This window comes from Calliopsis andreniformis, chromosome 8, assembly GCF_051401765.1.
Source record: "Calliopsis andreniformis isolate RMS-2024a chromosome 8, iyCalAndr_principal, whole genome shotgun sequence".
NCBI lineage: Eukaryota > Metazoa > Arthropoda > Insecta > Hymenoptera > Andrenidae > Calliopsis > Calliopsis andreniformis.
The window spans coordinates 2,067,378-2,086,815 of NC_135069.1; the positions used below are offsets into that span (position 1 = coordinate 2,067,378).

At 48.7% G+C, this 19,438-nt stretch overlaps 1 protein-coding gene across 1 annotated transcript in view; it reads left to right on the forward strand.

The window, feature by feature from the left end:
* Positions 1-19,438, forward strand: part of Tmtc2 (Transmembrane O-mannosyltransferase targeting cadherins 2) — a 146,681-nt gene that overhangs the window by 75,551 nt on the left and 51,692 nt on the right. The window contains exons 4-5 of the mRNA XM_076383368.1: positions 736-1,618; positions 6,814-6,928. Coding sequence (XP_076239483.1) covers positions 736-1,618; positions 6,814-6,928 — 998 coding nt within the window. The remainder of the gene's footprint in view (positions 1-735; positions 1,619-6,813; positions 6,929-19,438) is intronic.

A 19,438-nucleotide genomic window follows, 5' to 3' on the forward strand; every position in this document is an offset into this window, starting at 1 on the left:
TGTCGGCGCGTGTTTGCCGCGGTCGGTCAAATTAGTTCGGGAAGTGGCCCTGTGCACGAGACGTTTCGTTTAAATTACACTCGGGACGAGGAAAGGAAGAGGATCCGCTTTCGACTCGAGTGCAATTACTAATATTTCACGTAGTCGCGAGCGAAACGCTGTCGCCGGCGCGTCCTGTGTCATGGTTCAATTAATATTCCCGGCCCTCTAATTCCCATCTGCCTCCACATTCATCTGTTTCAATGGCAGCCGATTAAAAACGGATGAATATTTTATTACCACCGACGGCTACGCTTGCACGACTGACACCGACGGAGGGCTCTGTTCATTTATGCAACCTGTGATTTGTGTTGATTATGAAGGAGTCCGATTGCGTAATAGTATTTGGAACCTCTCGGCGTTTACAGTAGCCTTCAACTCATTTATTTTGTTGCTCTTTAATAATGCAGTCGGATAATATATCGTTACGTATTCTGTTATCTCACGGAACAGACAGTGTTTTTAAATTTAGTAAAAAATTTGTAGCTTTCACGACTCGATACCATATATACCTCACTGTCCATACTCTCCAAATATCAAGTCCTTTACTGCTTTGATAAAGCTAGCTACAATGCCTATAGAAAAAGCTGAAAAATATCATCCATAAAGATCCCTCTTTAAAAGCCTCAACAATAAGACCTATAAGTGGCTTCACAATTTTTCTGATATTTCTAACAAATTTTCATCTCGTTTCAGGTGAACTGCGGCCTGACCCGCACCCGAAGCCTAGGCATCCTCTCAGGAAACCTAGCCCTGTTGATCCTAGGTAGATTAAGGATCGCAGGTAGCAGGCCCGAGTTCGCCAGCGCGGATAACCCCACCGCGAGGCACCCCTCCCGCCTGACCCGAGGCCTGACCTTTCTCTACCTGCCCGCGGCGAGCGCGAGGATGCTCCTGTGCCCCAGCACTCTGAGCTTCGATTGGTCGATGGACGCCGTGCCGCGGATAACGAGCCTCCTCGACCCCAGAAACCTCGAGTCAGTCAGCCTGTACGCTGCTCTCATCGGCGCCGCGATCTGGGCCTTCAGGGCGCTCCGTCGAGTCCCAAGGGAGGCCAGCCTGGGCCTGGTCCAGGCCTACCCCCGCTCCATGTCCCCCAGGTGCCCCGTCTGCGCGGGCAGACGCACTGGGGGCTGCCACACAGACGGTTGTCGCGCTGCGAATAATAATAATAACAGTCCCTTTGGCGACTGCCACTGCGCGAAGAGGCCTAACAGTGGATCCTCGGGTCATGGGTTCGCCAGCAAGCAGGCTGCTGCCACCAGCGTCGCGATGTCGCTCGGTTTCCTCGTGCTTCCCTTCCTACCGGCTAGCAACCTCTTCTTCTACGTGGGATTCGTCATAGCCGAGAGGATCCTGTACTTGCCGAGCGTGGGCGCTTGTTTAATTGTGGGGGCTGCCATCTCTGGATGCTATAGGATAGCGAGAAGAAGTGGCTCCAGGAGGAGGGGCAGGGCTGTGCTTCTGGCCACGGTTGTACTCGTGTGCCTCATGTCTGCGAAGACGCTGCTGAGGAACGCTGACTGGTTCGATGAAGAGAGCCTCTACAGGTCTGCGCTGCACGTCAACCCGCCTAAGGGTGAGTTTTCCTGGGATTTTATTAGACTCTGTGATTCTATAGTCTTGCACGCTTAAATTCTAATAGAGTTGTTATATCTGAATTTCGATGACCTATTTATTTTAAGGGAAAGTGTAATCTAAACTAATTTGAAACCTTTTCGGACTTGAGCTATTTTGTGGAACAAAATCTTTATCTGCTACGTGAGAATTACATTGTAGACACTTGATTCTATTCAATTTTAAGCGTGTGTTATTGCGGTTATGATAATGCTACCATCCCAGCGCCTTTAATTCACGAGTCAAAAAATCCAAAGTCTACCGATAGTGTCCATCATCCCTCTGTAACCGTGCAAGGTACCTGAACCATCTCCCTCGAAACTAGGTCTCCCTGTAAATCCTCCTTTCATTAGAATTCAATCTCTCTTCTCTGAAATATCGCTGACGAAGAAGAAAGAAGGCAGGAGGATCCTGGGAGCCGCAGCGACAGTGTTGCTCGCTAATGAAGGACCAAGTCCAAATCTCCCAGCATCGTTGAATGCCTCTGCCTTCCATTGTGTCCCCGAGCAAATACGTTAATACTTAAAATTACGCCGCTGTAGCCGCGCAAATGCTTTAGCTCCTCCAGCTGAAGAGACTAAAACGAGGGGACAATAAAGATACGCTAGACGCCCGGCTCGCGATTAAAAGGATGAAGATAACAAAGGGTCGCGTGCTAATGATAAACGGGTTGGATCGAGATCGGATAGGGGACGAAATACATGACACGATGTAAAAATGAAATTTCGCCAGGGCTGACGGATATAGCTGGTAGTTTAGCTGTTACGAGGCTGCCTGACCCGCCGAAGCTAGCCAACGATCCGCCTACCGTGTATATAAAATTGCCAAGGAAGGTGGATACGCGACATGCAATAGGTTGACACGACTCGCTCGTTCCTTCTTCCGCCCCCTGTCCGCTTTTTGCCATGCCCTCTTATCCGTCTTCGTTCCCCTTTTTACCCCTCCAGGCGCGTCCATAGCTTGTTCAACTAGCCCAGTCGTTACGCGAGTCACCTCGTTTGTTGCCCCTTCTTACCCTCGCCGCATCATAATTTCGATCGTTATCCCTTCCTATTATTGGCCCCGCGGCAAGAAGGTCGGCTCCTATTTTAGGATAATCGCTAGTGCTCCAGTTCCTCCTCGAGGAATCGAGTCGCGCTTTTTACGCCGCAGCTTTGATATATCGTCGACGATTGTGTCCGTCGGTCCTCCATCGCGACTTTTTCCCTCTTATTTTCGTTCGATGAATCGGTGATACGGGCCACTGGTCGTGGGCGGAGTGCATCGCTTTCCCAGACTCTTTCTTCCCTTCTCGAGGTTTTATCGTCCCCCTTATCCGTCTCTGTCCGTTTTTCGACCCTTCTTTTTGCCCCCTATCTCCTCGATCCGAGGCCACTTCGCTTCATACGGTTCGCCCCCGAAGCATCCTAATTGCCCGACCTCACCCCCCCTCGGTTCGCGCTCGTTTCCAAAACCATTATCGCGGTCGCTGCTTATACCCCGAGCTCAGGCAACTTCATTTCGCCTCGAGTGCCGCGCACGGTAATACACTTCGCAGCGCTCGTTCGGCCAGCCGCGTTTCCACGATGCCGCGCCGCCCTTTGTCGCGCCATCCTTTTGTTTCCCTTTTAATCTTCGCGGTAAAAGCGAGGCGGAGATGCTGGACACGCGAGGCGAAGCCTGGAAAGCGACACGACGAACCTTCTGCTGGTGTTACAACGTCGCGGGCGTGTTTTAATTACGCGTTAGCTCGCGCTTCCGCTGTACGTCTGCTATTCGACGGGTTTAATATTCGTCGAGGGAGAAGGAACGAGAAATCGGGGATCTCTGAGAAACGGCGGGAGAGGAGGGTGAGGATTTTGGAAGGAGTTTGTGGTGCAAGCGTTGGAAGTGAGCGGCAAGTGGCAGGAAGTTATTTTGGTGAACAGAAAGTTGCTTGTATTTTAGATACTTGTGAGTGAGTGATTCTATAGTTTCTGTATCGTGGTGAATTTAATTTGCGTGTAGAAATTGAGGAATTGTTCTGAATAATAATTTGAGAATAAAATTTTGAGAATAGAGTAAAGGATTATTGAACCCAGTGTAATTGTATTTCTGTGCATGGAAGGTAAAGTAATGCAACTCGTGTTTCAAAAGAATTTCTTTTTGAAGCCACAGTTAAAGCCCACAGGATGCACTTCTTTTTAGAACAAGTGAAATTAAATTATGTCCCTTCGTTTGATTAATACAGAACTAAGGTTTAATAGAATTACTATCTTATTAAATAGATTCTTGCTTAATATATAAAATTCTCAATTGCTCAGAGGTAGCCATAAATTTTTATCGAGTACAAACTTACAATATTAATTTCAATTAAATAGAAACGTTCTGTCGTTCGAACTTCACCAATTAAACTTCAATTCCATATGCTGCAGTCCAATACTTGGCGTATTCTCCCGCAGGTCCTCTAATATTAACCTCCTCCAAGTAGCACAAAGCTTTCCTTGGAAAGCAGTATCGAACGAACATTAAATAATTAACAATTTCTCCCGTGGCCGGTCCATCAATCTTGAAAGAAAGAAGCTTAACTTCCAGCTCTGTAACTTAACGCGGCAGTAGGTCAGTGCAGCTCTCGGTCCAGCAAACAAAAGGTCCAGTGGAATCTTGGTTCGGCAAACTTGGCGCGGCAGATTCTCTTCCTGACTCTGCTCTCTCCCCGAAGTCACCCTCGACGGAACGTGACGTCGAATCGACGTCGACTCGACTTCGCTCCAGCACCGACGTAGCTATCAGAGCGCATTCGAGCGCGATTTTCCTCGGTTAGCCGCGATTTTCGACCGATCGTCTGGCCGACGACGGGGGTGATTAGGCACGCGTGGGTGAGCGAGGAAAAAGTGTCGGGAGAGAGGCAGCCTGCGCGCCCCTTCGCACCCCATCGCACCCCATCGCACCCCATCGCTTCCTTCTTCCACGGAACGCCACGATCGCGTTACGAGCGGAAAAGCAGGGCCTGGGCTCGAAGAATAGCACGAACACGCTCGGTGCTCGACAGAATCGCGCGACGATGAAATATGTTCCGTCGCGATTTATCGCCTTTATTTATCGCGACTGATTTAAAATGCTTGTCCCGCTGCCGGGGGGATTATCGTCGGGAGGATCGAGCTTCCGCCTCGAGCGCTGCATCGACTCCATAGTCCTTTTATTTATGAATTCAGAGAGCCGCGGCGATCTGTGACGAACGATGATAATCTCCTTTTCGTTTCCCCTTTCTCTGCTTTCAATTATGTTTCTTTCTCGGCGCCGTGGCTCGCGCTGCACTCGCCCATTACCCGCGCAGTCTGTTATTTTCCACGACGCAATCTATCATTCGTCTCATTTGCATCGCGGCGCTCTCCAATCTTCCCCTGCGTCGCGGTGGAATTAGGAAGGACTGTCTAATAAGATCTCTGAGTTTTTAGAGCGGAGTCATCGAAGTGGCGATACAAAGTATTCCCGCCAGACTCGCCGCGAGCCCTCGCTATCGTTATCATCAAACACTTGAAGTTCTCCTAGCAGGCTCTCTGCATCGCGCTCCAATTCGCGACCCAATAATAAAGAATGCTAGAATGAAACGCGCTGAGTGGCCCCAAGACGCGCAGATTTTAAACGCTCCTCTCGCGTGAAAGATTCCAGGCATTTTTGAATAATCCGAATAATTAAAAACGCCTCGGCGAGCCCGAAGAATCCTCTGGGGACCCGCGTCCCACGAAAGAAATACCTCGGACGTTCCTGGCTACTCGTCAGTCCGAAGACGCCTGAATTTCTTAAGAATCTCCGAGCGAAAGGGGATTAGTTGTTAATTAAAACGATGCTCCCGCAGCGGTGGCTCAACGATAATACGGGGGCTGGTAGTAAGGCATTAAATTCCAAAAGACTCGAAAGTAGTCGCGTAGGCATTCGCGAAAGACAAAAGCGCGCCCCACTTTCCCTCGTCTCGCATACTCCCTCGTCCGCTTGTCTCCTTATTAAATTTAATTTCTGCTTCAGCTGGGATTCTTTCGCGCGGAAAATGCAGCTACGGAGCAAGCTACTCCCTATTCCCGTTTCTCCTCCCGAAGAATGCGATCCTGAACGCTGTTTCGTCGCGCAGAATTTTTCGAACCCCCCAAGACGCGAGCGTTTCGGCAGCCATTCGAGATTTATCCAAGATCTCTGGGAAACAATATCCCAGCTTATGACGTGCGGCGTAGAGCTTCTTAAGCCGGAAGTGGTCGAGGAATCCTCGGGAGGGGTTGGATATATCGACCTTTCCGCGATCGCGAAAGCAATTTTACGATCGCGGGATTCATTTATTACGGGGAGCTCGAGTGGCCATCGGACGACGAACGAGTTCTGCAGGCCAGGAAAATGGTTTTATCACTGATATTGTTGGCCGTGGATAAAACGGAAGCGAGCTCTCGCGAGATCGTCGTGCTCGCTCTGCCGCGATATTCGCGCTATCCGGCGTGTAACGGTGAACAGACGCGTATGTACAGCTTTATTGCTCGTAAATAGAAGGAACTGAGAAAGAAGAGGCGATTCGGGAAACGGGGTGGCGAGGGAGGGAGGGAGAACGGAAAGGGGTTGCAAGAGTACCTGTGCACGTCTTATTGCCTTTCGAGGAGGAGCGCGTCCCGTTTAAAAATATATTGCACAGATATATATTGTCCCTTGTATTGGCTCGGAGGGATGTTCTTTTTTCAATCAGACTTCAAAGGGGTAGCTTCTGTTCCCTGGATTCGAGTGTTTCTTTAAACCTCTTGTACGCTATTTCCGGACCTGGAACAATTTTTCTCTAATTGTGAATTTTTCAGGGAGCTGCCTGTACTGGGTGTTAATAGCCTCGGTGTTCTATTGTTCCTCGAAATCCTCTGTGCAATTTCCTAGTCAGTTAAATCAGTAGCAACGCGATTCTAGTTCCCAGCTCGTTTCTAATTCAATCCCATTTCCAGTTCAATTATTAACCAAGCGTTCCTGTTAGCTAAGTCACTTCTAAAGGCATTACACGTTTCAGGGAAGGGACAAAGAAGCATCCTTCCCTGACGAGCTCCGACAAATTAGCAGCCACTTTGGGAGCACGTCGGGGGCGGCAGTTTCGATTGTTCCTCCTCTTTACAGAAGCCTCGTTTTTCCAGTTCCTGGCCCCGCTTCGTAACGAGTGTCTCATTGTGATTGTTGCAGCTTATGGTAATTTGGGCAGCGTCCTGAGCGCCCAGGGACGCGTCGCCGAGGCGGAGGAGGCGTTCGTCCAGGCGCTTCGTTATCGACCGAACATGGCGGACGTGCACTACAATCTGTGAGTAGACTCTGTCCCAATAATCCACTTCGTCGCCCCTTTCCCTCGTGCCCCCTTCGAACCTGGATAGACTCGACCCAGATTTCGCCCAGCTAAATAAGTGACAAGTACCAAATTTATCCCCGTCTGTCAGAATCACGAATCACTTTTCTGTTTTCCCTGGAATAACAACCCTCTGCAGCTCCGAATTTTTCCACCAGCCCCAAAGTAACAAGCCAGCGGTCACCCGAATCCAGACGAATTTGCGTAATCCGCGGGCAAAGCGACTGGCGCTCCGCAAATCTCGCGAACGATGAACTCGCTGCTGACTTAAACAGCTGCACCAGTGAAAAGGGTGGCAGCATGACGTGTCGCGAAAATAGAGCTGAGGGATCCGCTGATCTTGGGAGGGAAGTTGGGACGAGGCATTTCCTCGATAGTTCTTGACGTAAGGTCAAATGAGCCCCGACGCTTCGAGCTTTAATATCGTCTCGGAAGTGTTAGGGGCGGCATCGAGATGCCTAGGGGTGGTTCGCGATAGAGGGGTTCGATAGAGGGTTCGTGTGAAGGGTGATAAACGCGGGTCGTGGTCGTTCGATGCTCGAGATTGTTAATTTCTTCGCACGTAAGACTTCGTGATCAATGTTCTTTTGTGTTTCAATTTTTTACAGAGTTCTGGAGTGATAATGTGTTCGTAGTTCTACGACTCCTATCTGGATCAAAGCAATTTCAACGATATTCTTAGGTACATCAGATTCTTTATCAATTTGTAATATATTTTCCTCTGGAAATTTTTGTAATTTTGTAAAACTTTTACCTCTTTTTTAAAATATAAAGAATTTGAGAACTAATTTCAGAAGTTTATTCCCACCTGAGTGATTAACTATTCAAGAATGCTTGGGATTTTTGTTTTTTTTTTTTTTTTAAAGCTAGTAGGTTTCTACTACACCTCAGCAATCCATTACCCACGTAGGTACCGCTCAAAGTTCCCAGGTAAAAGGCTGTAGCATCGTACCGACTCGAACTCCTCCGATAAAGACCGCCCCCGCTAGGGAAAACATTCGAAGGGAACGATGAAGGCAAACACCAACCTCTATCTATTTTCCTTTCTCGCCATGACCCGGAAAGAAGCGATACGAGGTTTACGTACGGGGTTCCCAAGGTTTTCTTACCAGCACAGCTCTCGCGATTAATAAAGCGCGCCAGATAGTCGAGAGCTCGCCCAGAACCACCCCCATCTAACTTCATAAAATTCCACGCGAGGAGCATTATGGCAGGAGATTTTTTACTCCTCGCCAGATAAATGACGAAGATCAGGCTGCCAGTCTAAATCCACAGCTCGCGACGAAGCGAAGCATATTCTACTCCGTCTGATTAATATCGTCCTATACTACTTCCAGCCACCAATTCCCAGGCTCCACAGTTAACGCCTCGATTTTGGCACCGCGACAACTCCAGCATTGAAAATGCCCACGTCGGTAACTGTTAAACACAACAGACAGCGGGGAACAAAAACGCAAAATTGTGGGAAATCAGCGCGAATTGCAACGAGCCCAGCCTGGAGGCACCCCCTTATCAGCTCCCACGCATTACCTGAAATCTGCCGCGATGATCGGCAGCGGTCGGGGCAAAAAGAGTCGAAGGGAATTTCGTCGAAACGTGCTCGGTCCGACTGTCGTGACTCCGATGCGCCGATTGCGTGGGTGAAGGGGGCGAGTGCAGTTTCCCTACGTGTCGACCGACTACTAACATGTCGAGCGCGGTTCCACGGGGTTTCCTCTTGTCGCGAGATCTCCGTGGCGCACGCGAAAGAAACAGAGCTCGATAAGCCACCACCCCCGCGTTGTCCCTTCGACGGATCGATCGTCGGCGCGACACGAACGACACTGGTCAGCGTTGTTCGCAGCCGACAGGACAACGCTGCTGCACGCCTACCCGTCTTCTGTGGTTCGCTCGACCGAGAGGAAGACTGATGGCGGGCTTAGGGAGGCAGGACGGTTGTTGATTTATTAAAAGCAGGGGGCTCGATCGTAAGTCATTCGTCAGCGTCTGACGGCGAATGGGAAATTGATTAGTCCTGGGACAGCGAGCTCAGGAGTGGGGGAAAGAAAGTTGCCCCTGGCAGGAACGCTGGCCCGATTATGTAGCACTTAGGTAATGATGTCGCGGGATCGATAGGTAATTAACAGACGCCGCGGTGACCCGGGATGGACGTTTTAATCGCTGGACGCCGCGCAGGGGAAGTGGGATTAAAAAATAATTGGCTGGCAGAAGGAGGGAGCGCGGCGAATCGGTCGGCCCTGTGAATAATTACCGCGAGACGTCGGCCCGAGCATCGGTGTAGCTTGCTTTATTAATACGGAGACGAAAAGGGAAGAAAGCGACGAGGAAAAAAACGCTACGAGACAAAGAGGAGCGGCGACACGTTAATTAAGCGGTGGGCGAGAATTATTGGCCGCTTCACGGCCCACGGGGCTCACCGGATCCGCCAATGGCGGTAATTACCTCAGCGTAAATAGAATCAGCCGATTCGACGGCGAAATTGACACCGGGCCTCAAAGGAGGCGCTTAATTGTCGCCGCGACGCGACGCGACGCGACGCGACGCGACGCGACGCGGTTACACGCCGCGAGGACGAAGCTCTCCCTCGCAGAGGCTTAGAAGCGTCGCGGGACGGAGGAGCGCGATTGAGGAGAAATTACCACTGCTCTGGGTGAAAACGCTAACGAAATCAAGCCGCGCGATCCAAGGGAATTAATTTGCTCATTGTCCCGATGAAATTGACGCGAAACGAGCGACGAGCACAGTAATTACCGCACCGACAAACGTTTCCTCGCGCCAGCGATTCCATTTCTCGGCCTTTGAGCGACGCTGACCCGCCACGCGCTACGATCACGATCAAGTTCGTTAAACGCCCGTAAATATTTGCGTTGTTTCCCTGGGCCTCTGTGCGAAGGCTTGCTTCTCTGCCTGAGGATTTTTAAGCTCGATTTCTTGATATATTGATTAGACCTGGCCAGCCAAAGGGGATTTAGGTTCTGAGTTACTGGATTTGAAATCGAGGGAACGGGATTTCTGGCTTTTGAGATGTTGACGAAGCGTTCGGAGGAAATCGATATTTAGGATGTCGTTTACCTGTAGTATCTCGCTTCTCAACCGAGTTAGAGTAATCTGAGAATTTATGACGAGGAAATTCACACGCGTAGCGAAGCCAAGATCATTTGTTTTCGAATTTGCTGTAGGTGGTCGATGGTCACTATGTATAACCTGAGACGCTTGGATGCGTAGAGCCATTAACTATTTTTATCAGATTTATCATTTCTACATCAACAAATCCACTTCTCCAATCCCTCGACAGCAGTCTTTACACAGCCATCAAAGCGATGACTTTGATAATAAAGTACAATCTTGAAATGTATCTATATAGGCTAATTAAACAACAGTTTTGTCATTTTTCTCAGTCCAGTTCCTACAGTCTGACCAATATTGAATTATCTACTTCGCAAGAAGCGAAGATACTATCAGAGTATAGACTCCGCCATTAATTAGGGGTAAGAATAAGAATCCCAGCATTATCTAATGAGCAGTCACTGTGACACAATCCTCGCTAAAACGATTGCCTCGCGAGGCAAGCAGCGCGCCCCCAGTAGACTTCTGCTTACCGTCAAAGTAAACGAAGCCTCGCAGCAACGCGAAATTGCGATGATAAACCCTCAAAAGATTCGCGTTTAACTCGCGTCCCGTTTAATCCGTGTTCCCTGGTAATTCCAAACGTACATTAGTCTCGTTTACCAGAAATCTTCCTCCGCCGCAAATTAAATTCTCCATTAGTGGTAGCAGCGGGCAGTTAAGAATCTATCAGACAGCGAAACAGCCGCGACAGGAAACGAGATATTGTGTTTGCTGTTCGCGTTCAATATTAACGCACGATTGATCCTGCCTAATGCAGCCACGGATAAACTACGTTCTCGAGTCCCCGCGCAACCGCTGCGACTAGAATAGCATCTATGGCTTTCAAGTGGCGCGGGAATAGAAACTGCAGGGAGCATCCGTTCGATAGTTAATTCATAGGCAGCGCCGAGAATAGTCGCTCGGCTCTCTGAGCCAGTACCCTCGCTGTCGACGCGGAATTGACGTTCTTCGATTACAGAATCCGAAGGGTAACACAGATCTCAGCGACTCGCGCCAAGCTTATCGACTCTGTGTCGATGGAATGTCAGAAGCGATTTGGAATGCAATATTCCCGAATTCTGAGCGGCAGCCTGACCTACTGGCTCGGAAGGGAGTTGGGTTTGATGAGGATTCCACTGGCTGTCATTGCTGACTGTTCCTCCGCGGTGCTCTGTGGCTCGAGCCTTCGATTTATGGGGAGTGCAATGGGGAAAAGTGGCGGGCATTCGGGGAAATGGCGAGGCGAGGGTGGAGAGTGATATCGGCGTTTGGTACTTTGAGAAATGCTAGTAAGGGAAGGTTGATATCCTCGGTTTGCTGGGAAAGTGGCTCTACTGAGGGAAGCAAATTTCTGGGGAAATCAGATAGAAATTTGTTGTAATAAAATGTTAATTAATATTTACCGCGAGACAAGTTTCTCTTGATCAAAACTTACTTAGAAGTCTATTAAAACTCAGAATAGTAGTTAAATTAAAATATCAACCCAAGGCAGACGAGTATTTATACCTCAGCATTCAGTATCCCCTTCCAGTGGCGCGTCTGACCCAGCACGGACTAACTCCCCTGCGCCATAGAGTCACAGCGCTATTTAATTCGCATCAAACGCGGTGACTAGTCAGAATCGAGTCCCAGGAAGATCCCTCGTTTCGAGACGGAGCCCTCCATCCAGGAGTCGCGTCAGGTCTAGAATTCGCAAGGCGGGGGTGGCGAGGCTGCGAATTGAATGGGAAATTGATGGGCTTCGCCCTGTCGGCCGTGTACGCGGCGTATATCCGCCATAGACCCCTGCTGAATTCCGTTGTGTCCCGCTCGTGTATACAGTCTGCGCCACCCCCGTCCACCCTCGCGCTTCTCCGCCCCCGCCTCACGCCCCTAGCTGTCCTGACGTGTTCCTCGCCGCATACAGAACGTCGCGGAGACCGCTGGGCGTGCGTGCAGCTGCTAGACGGCCGAGGTAAACCGTCGTCGCTCCGTTTGGACCGATGTTTACCCATGCTGACCGCTTGAATATGTATCGTCCCCGCTGTGCTTTGATTGCACGCCTTCGCATTTGCATGCGGAAGTGTCCGCGCCGCGAGGTCTGACCAAGACGCAACAATCGGCTCAGAGGATCACTCTGTCTGTCTCTGAGACCATCTTTCGCGTTCTAAATTCTAGAAGTATATTTCTGTACCTCGGAGCGAAACAAACTCAAGGTTTTTGGTTCTTCTGAAATATAAGAAACCGGGACTTGGGTCACTTTGCCTCTCAAATGCAGATTTGTTAAGGTAATGCAGGGGTAGAATTAATATACAGTGCTAAAAAGAATTATGCTATAGAAAGGTTTTGAATAAAAAATGGCCAACTTTGACTGACGATAACTCCGCGAAAAATCATCGTAGGATCATGATCTTTTTTGTAAATTACAGCTTGAAGTCTTAACTTTAAGATGCTGTGCATACATTTTAAGTTTAGTGTACCTCTACTATTGTAGAGCCTTAAATCTGAGGGCATGTTTATCGTATTGAAAAGTTCAAAGTTTGACGAAAGGCACGGGCTTCGTAGAATTTTCTTCGAGAATACCACTTACATAGGCCTAAAATATAGTCTTTCCCCTTTGATTTAAAAAAAGAATCAAGTCGATGCGATTTTTTTTCGCGAAGTTACAGGACTTGAAAGTAACCCTTGCATTTTTGCCATATATCAGCACTATCCGTTCTGCTCTAGAAATACAAGGGTTACTTGAAAGTCCTGTAACTTTGTGAAAAAAAATCGCAGCGACATGATCTTTTTTGTAAATTACAGGGGAAGGATCCTATTTTATGCTCCTGCAAGCAGCATCTCCGGAAAAAATTTATCCAATTCTGTGCATGTCGGCAAAGTTGGCTCTTTTCAATACGGTAAACTGCAAAGTTTGACAAGATGTAGGGACTCGTTAAAATTTTTTTTGGGAATATCGTTTACAGTGGAATAAAGTTTGGACCTTCTACTTTGATATAAAAAAAAGATCGAATCGCTACGATTTTTTCTCGCAAAGTTACAGGACTTCAAAGTAACCCTTGCATTTTTGCCATGTATTAGCACTACCTCATGTGCCGTGAAGATGTAAGGGTTGCTTCAAAGTACTGTAACTTCGCGAAAAAAAATCGCAACGACTTGATTTTTTCACTACGTTGAAGGAAAAGGTTCCTATTTTATGCTCTTGCAAGCAGCATCTGCGAAAAAAATTTATCCAATGCTGTGCATGCCGGCAAAGTTGGCTCTTTTTAATACGGCAAATTGCAAAGTTTGACAAAATGTAGCGACTCGCTAAAATTTTTTTTGGCAATATCGTTTGCAGTGGAATAAAGTTTGGACCTTCTACTTTGATATAAAAAAAAGATCGATTCGCTGCGATTTTTTTTCGCGAAGTTACAGGACTTTAAAGTAACCCTTGCATTTTTGCCATGTATTGGCACTACCCCATGTGCCGTGAAAATGCAAGGGTTACTTCAAAGTCCTGTAACTTCGCGAAAAAAAATCGCAGCGACTTGAATCTTCTCTTAATCTAAAGGGGAAGAGTCAAGCTTTATGCTACTGCGAACGGCATTTCTGAAAAAAATTTTCTTATATCATATTTTGGGTGGCAGACGTGAAGCATTAGTTTAACACTCGCGATCGCGTGCCATCGATCATCCCCTCAGAACGAGGCTTTCAATCTGTTCATTCTTCAACGTTCTCAAACATGCAAATCCTGACTTATCTCGCGAACTAACATTCTCAGTGGCGGCGCCTTCAGGGAACAAACGTATCGTCATTTTCGGGAAAGCGTTTCCGTGAAGACTCCTTTCCTCCCAGCTGGGTTTATCTCCTGTAAGCGATGGACGTGCACAGGCACTATGATCCAACTTAACTCGTGTAGGTGGTTAGGATATAAGAGTATTATCTCAGGTTTACGTCTGGGGTATCAGATATCACGTCGTGGGACTGTAGTGCAACAAGAGTTGCAGGGGTGGTTCGAGAAACATTGAATCTCTGGTCTGGTCTGTTTCACTATTTTTATGATCTTGATTCTTAGAGCAGAGAAGTAAGTGGCTATTAAGACGATTGAAGAATCTGCGAATAGGAGATTTGAAGAGTAAGAAACTCGAAAACTCGAAACTGAATCGATTAGCCATCAGACTTTAGAATCAGACGGCAGTAAACCCTCGAAACAATCCACCCAATAGGAGCAATTCTAGCTCAGGAACGTTGGAATCCAGGGCAAATCCCGAGGCCCAGAGTCGATTCTGCTTCCCCTCGAACGGCCACCGTAAATTTCAATCCCCCCTATGCGTGCGATTTACTCGAGGCCGTGTCTTCTCGTTTGGCACGCACATAACTCGAGGCCCGTGTCCCCAGTCGTAAACGCGATTGTGTTCGTGGCGCAGCTGGAGCTCATCTATCCGTCAGTCCAGCTCGACGTGCGCTGAGAAATCGTGGATTAATGCTCGTCAAAGCCGCGCCAACTCCCCAGCGCGCTGGGTAATTATCCTGGCACAGGTAACACGGACTTCCTGCCGCACTCGTCTATCTCCCGAACGACCTCTGACTGCAAACGGGGATATTGATATCCCTTTGTCGGGGCTCGATTGTGTAACCTTTCACAAAACGCGAGAGAAAAACTCGGTCGCTCAATTCGCTGGGCCGCGATTAAAATCCTTTTGCCGCGCGCGCTGAACACCCTGGATCGATTCGGCTCACAAAAGGACGCTGCTCGACAATGCTGTGTACTGAATGGCCGCGCAGCGAACGAGCGCGTAACAGCTGCTCTCATCAGCCGCTTCTTCGGGATCGAAATATATGTACGAAACGCTCGAACGTTCGCGATATGATACGCTTCGAATGAAACTTTGTTCGCCACTTGTTGCGCGCATCGTCGCTCCTCCGCTCTTGCCCGTGTTGCGCAACGAAGTTACATTATGGGACCTTGTTGCGAGTGCACACGCAAGCCACGCTGCGTGGGCGACGCTGGAGAACCTGGGACGTTATTGATCGCTGGGAACACGAAGTGAAAGACTTTGAACTTCTAATTTCGCTTGGATGTTTTTTAATAATATTCCTGTATTAATGGGACATTTGAGGGACTTTTGTGAAGGATACTAGAGCTTCGAGTTTCCCATCGATTGAGGTATTCGTAATTTTAGTTAAAATTAGTGGCAATGGTAATTGGGAGAATCTATTCATTCACGGCTGAAATACGCATTATAGAATACGTATATTGTAACAGTGTACGCAGCTGTGTTTGACGTCTATGGTTATCTCTCAATTTGTACGAACATCGACGATTAAAGTGCCTCAAACACGGTTTAGCACGATGGAAATAATTCGAGCCGGTCGACTGAAATATTTGCGTTCCATTGAGGGTCCATAGCGTTCACAGAGGCCCGTGTAATTCACGATAGAACTGTTTCACCATGATTCGCGTTTGTCAATATTAACTAAATAGATTCATCGAGCCAGTGAATTTCGAGGGTGGAAAAATTTCGACTTGCGGTCGATCGAATTGCGTGCATGAGTACCCTCGTAACTCTTTCCACGAGGATTCTAGACAAAGGAAAAAGAGATCTCTGAAGGAATCTTCCAATGAAAGCCTTAAAGCGTCGTCACTGGTGATTTCTGAGGTCACAGTGGACGAGCCATCGATTTCGCCGAAACGAGGGCTCCTCGATCCGATGGCCGAGTAAATATTTCATCCTGACTTCTCGCTGTCCGCTGTTTCGCGACTTTTCTCGTTACCTCGGTCACCCACGCTCTTTCCCAGGCCATTAACGATTGTTCCCAGCCTCGAGCATTGTAACGCCACGTATTCAAGAGCAGCTATCGTTTATCGCGACGCAGAATCCGCGGGAAAACCTTGCGCTAATTCAGAAGTTGGGAAGGCGAGACCGATTCGAATAGCCCTGGCTGGACAATCGAGGGCTCTGAAAGGCATGAACTCTCGGCAGCATAGTTTGACGCGGATCTCGGCTGACGTTGGCGTATAGAATCTTTAGAGTAGAACACGACAGGGTGTCCCACCGCGCCAGGAGTTTCTCTCCGAGCGGAAACACCGTGGTCGACGGGGAAACTTCGGAAGATGTTTCGCTGAACAGTTGGAGCGCCGAGCTGAATGTTCTTCCTTAGGGTGGTCGACCAGGCGACCGCTGGGTTTAGTATTTAACCTGGGATTCACGTATGAATCGAGATCCTGGAGGTCTGAATCTCTGTGCTTTTGTATGGATTGAAGTAAGAGATAAGATATTTTACTAGAAAGGTACACGTATTTCGAATTGAGATATTTTCTCGCCTCACGATACTTTCACGAAATTTCGGAGCCCCTAGAAAACCTCATGAACGATCTCTATAAGTCGCCACAAAGAGCAGACTGTTTGAAAGTGGTCTTTACAGAGGACTCAGCTCGAGATCTCATCCACGAAGGAACGATTTGACAATCGGAGGGACGACTCTCCAGGCTTCCCGAGTCGGTGGCTCGCGGGGGTGGGTATTAAAGTAAACTCGCGAAGTCGAAGGAACTTTCCCCTGTTCCCGAGATCGTCGCGCGGCTCGCGTTCGTTGGCTGCCGCGCGATAGTTTGATACGTTAATCCGTTAAGTTGGAGAATTTATCGAGTTGAAACTTGGTTTAATCTGGGACCGATGTGGGTGCAAGCAGTCGAGCTCCCAGACCAGCGGCGTAATGTGCGCCTGGGATGGCCTGGGGGATGGGGAGACTGAAAGACGAAGGATAGATACTCGCAGAGACCTTGACAGAGCCGGGTCCATGGGTTGAGAAGCTTACGCTCAGTCTTAAAAGCGTCGAGGCTGTCTTCGACGGCTCGAGGCTCCTCAAGGTAAACCGACTGCATGAATTAATTACTCGGCAAACGATGAAACGACCGCGCTGCCCACTCTCCAGCTGGAAAAGGCTGATCCCTTGCAGCCTCTGGCTAATCAAAGGAGCACGATCTAGCCCTGTTTCCCGAATCCAGCAAATGAGACGAACAGCCAGATAGACAAAGCCATACGTCAGTCTTCATAAATGGCTCTTAACTACAGAATCCATGAATCTTTGATATCCCTAATCTCATCACAGCTCGAAACAGCTAGCCATCGAATAATACCATCGAAGCTTTCAGTGATACAACGAATGGGGAGGATACGATCGAGTGACTTTAAACGAGCTGAACGAGGGCAGCAGAGTAGATAGCCGAGCGCATAAAGTTTCAGGGAACAGAAAGACGCTGGCTCGCGGGGGACGCGTGCGGCAACGGGGCAGTAACGTTTATTGGAAGCCAGAACTACCTTCCCAGTCCCCTAGGATCGAATAGCGATGAATAATACAGCCGCGATAGATATTCCCTGTACCTCGTCGCCCCGATAGCATCTGATTCCGCGGGAAAGGCTGAACCGCGGACGCATAAATATAAATCCAGAAAATGAGGGTTTAGACGTGGCCGAAGATACGGCAAGTTCGTAGCGCTGGCCTGGATTCTAGCGTTGAACTTTTCGAGAGGTTCGCGACGGCACCCTAGGGGATCGAGGCACGCATGCCACGCTCCCTCGCGCAGGGAGCCTCCATATTCCTCGAAGTCCCTCGGAATTCCACGCAGGGAAATTTCCTCGCGAGTCGCCAAGGATTTATGAAGAGGGCGCCGCGGAAATCGCTCGCGCCTGTCGCCATTCGTCACCTGGCGAGCCCTCGTTCGCGGTTTGCAATTACAGAAGACGAATCGATCCGCAGGCTCGTGTCCTGGAAAAATAATCGCCGTTTTATCGTGGCCGAGGGAATCGATACAGTGACGCGAGGTCTAGCTTTTCTTCGTGGATCGCCGCTCGCGTCACGACTGTGCTCTGACAGCCTCGCTGGCTGGAATCATTCGGCGTTAAATACGACCGATTCAATTGATCGCTTATGTCCGATGAAATATAGGGGTGACGTCTTTTTCGATAGTGGCAATCGGCGGGCCAGACTGAGTAATGTTCCACCGTGTTTCAAACGCAATTTAAACGATGAATATATCCAGTTATCGTGCTCGCTGTACACACGAACTCTTCCTCCGTGGAAATCGACCGAGTAATGGCTGTATGAAGTAGCGTGGCACGCTTCGTCTATAGACCCGCGCCTTCCGTGATACCAGACAACCCTTTCTTGTCAAAAGACACGGCGTCTGGTCGTTCTACCCCCGACTCAGAGAGGAAACTGGGTCTTCGATGTAACTGGGAACTGACAATCGAGAAGTTGAACTCTGCAGGTGCTTCGATAGCGTTTTTTGACGTGAGAATCATTTTTTAGGGATGATGAAACGAAGTGTTTAATGAAAGGGAACTCTGTGGTCTGAAACTCTCCAAAAAAGTAAGAACACTTTTTTCAGTATTGCTCTACCAATTAGATCTGACAGCAGGAACCACAAATTACAGCATTCGCCCTCGATCTCGGTCCATCCCTAAACCCAAAGCCTCATTATATCTCCCTTTCGACCCCTAAATTGTCCCGTATCCCCTAAATCGTCGCGGGCGGCCGAGTCCCGCTGTCCAGGCGATGTAAACGCTTAGCATACACCCTCGCTTATACGCTGGAAGTTAGTGGAAGTAAATAACTTCCGGATCGATACCGTTTGTTTCGTGTGCTTACGAGCGTAGGCCCTTCATAAATTTTCAGCAGCCACCGAGGAAGGAATATCATCCTGGTTCAGCTGCGCCCCGTCGATGGTCAGCTTGCGAGGTGTACTCTCGAGGCTGGAAAGTAGATTCCAGCTCTCTCGATAGCAATTCCACGAACAGAGTGCTGCTTCTTCGAAGGCCGAGCAATCTCGGAATCTATGCACGAGGTCGACGCACGTGGTCCTTTGCAAGGAGCGCTTGTGCATGCCACGTAAACCTGTTGTCAGACAGCAATGCCCGATAGCACAAAGCCTGGAGCTGCAATCAGTAGGAGCAATCAGTTTGCGAATGGCCGCCGCAGGACACAATCAGCGTCTTTCGATGATTCGTTGACTTAAAATATAATTATAAATCCTTTTTATTCCCGAAATGGCTCTGGTTGTCTACCTGGCTCAGCTTGCCTGTTTTGTTGGCTGACATTTGGAGATTCTAGAAAAATCTACTTTGCTGCAGGCGGGCTCTGCGCTCTAGGTTTATAAGCTTCTACCCTTCTCTTATCCCTTGGACGTTTTTGCATGCCTTGCTTGGACAGTGGATTCGAGCCATTTCTATTCTACTGATACGACTGACAGTTTCCCTGGGAACGTCTTCGTTTGCGGCTCGCTTTTTCTACTTAGATTTTTTCAGCGTCCAGTTTCACAGGAGGAAAGTGGAATTTCGAGGGAAACTGTGATATAGACCGAGGCGTGATCTCTGATAAGCCAACCCTTTGCAAAATTCA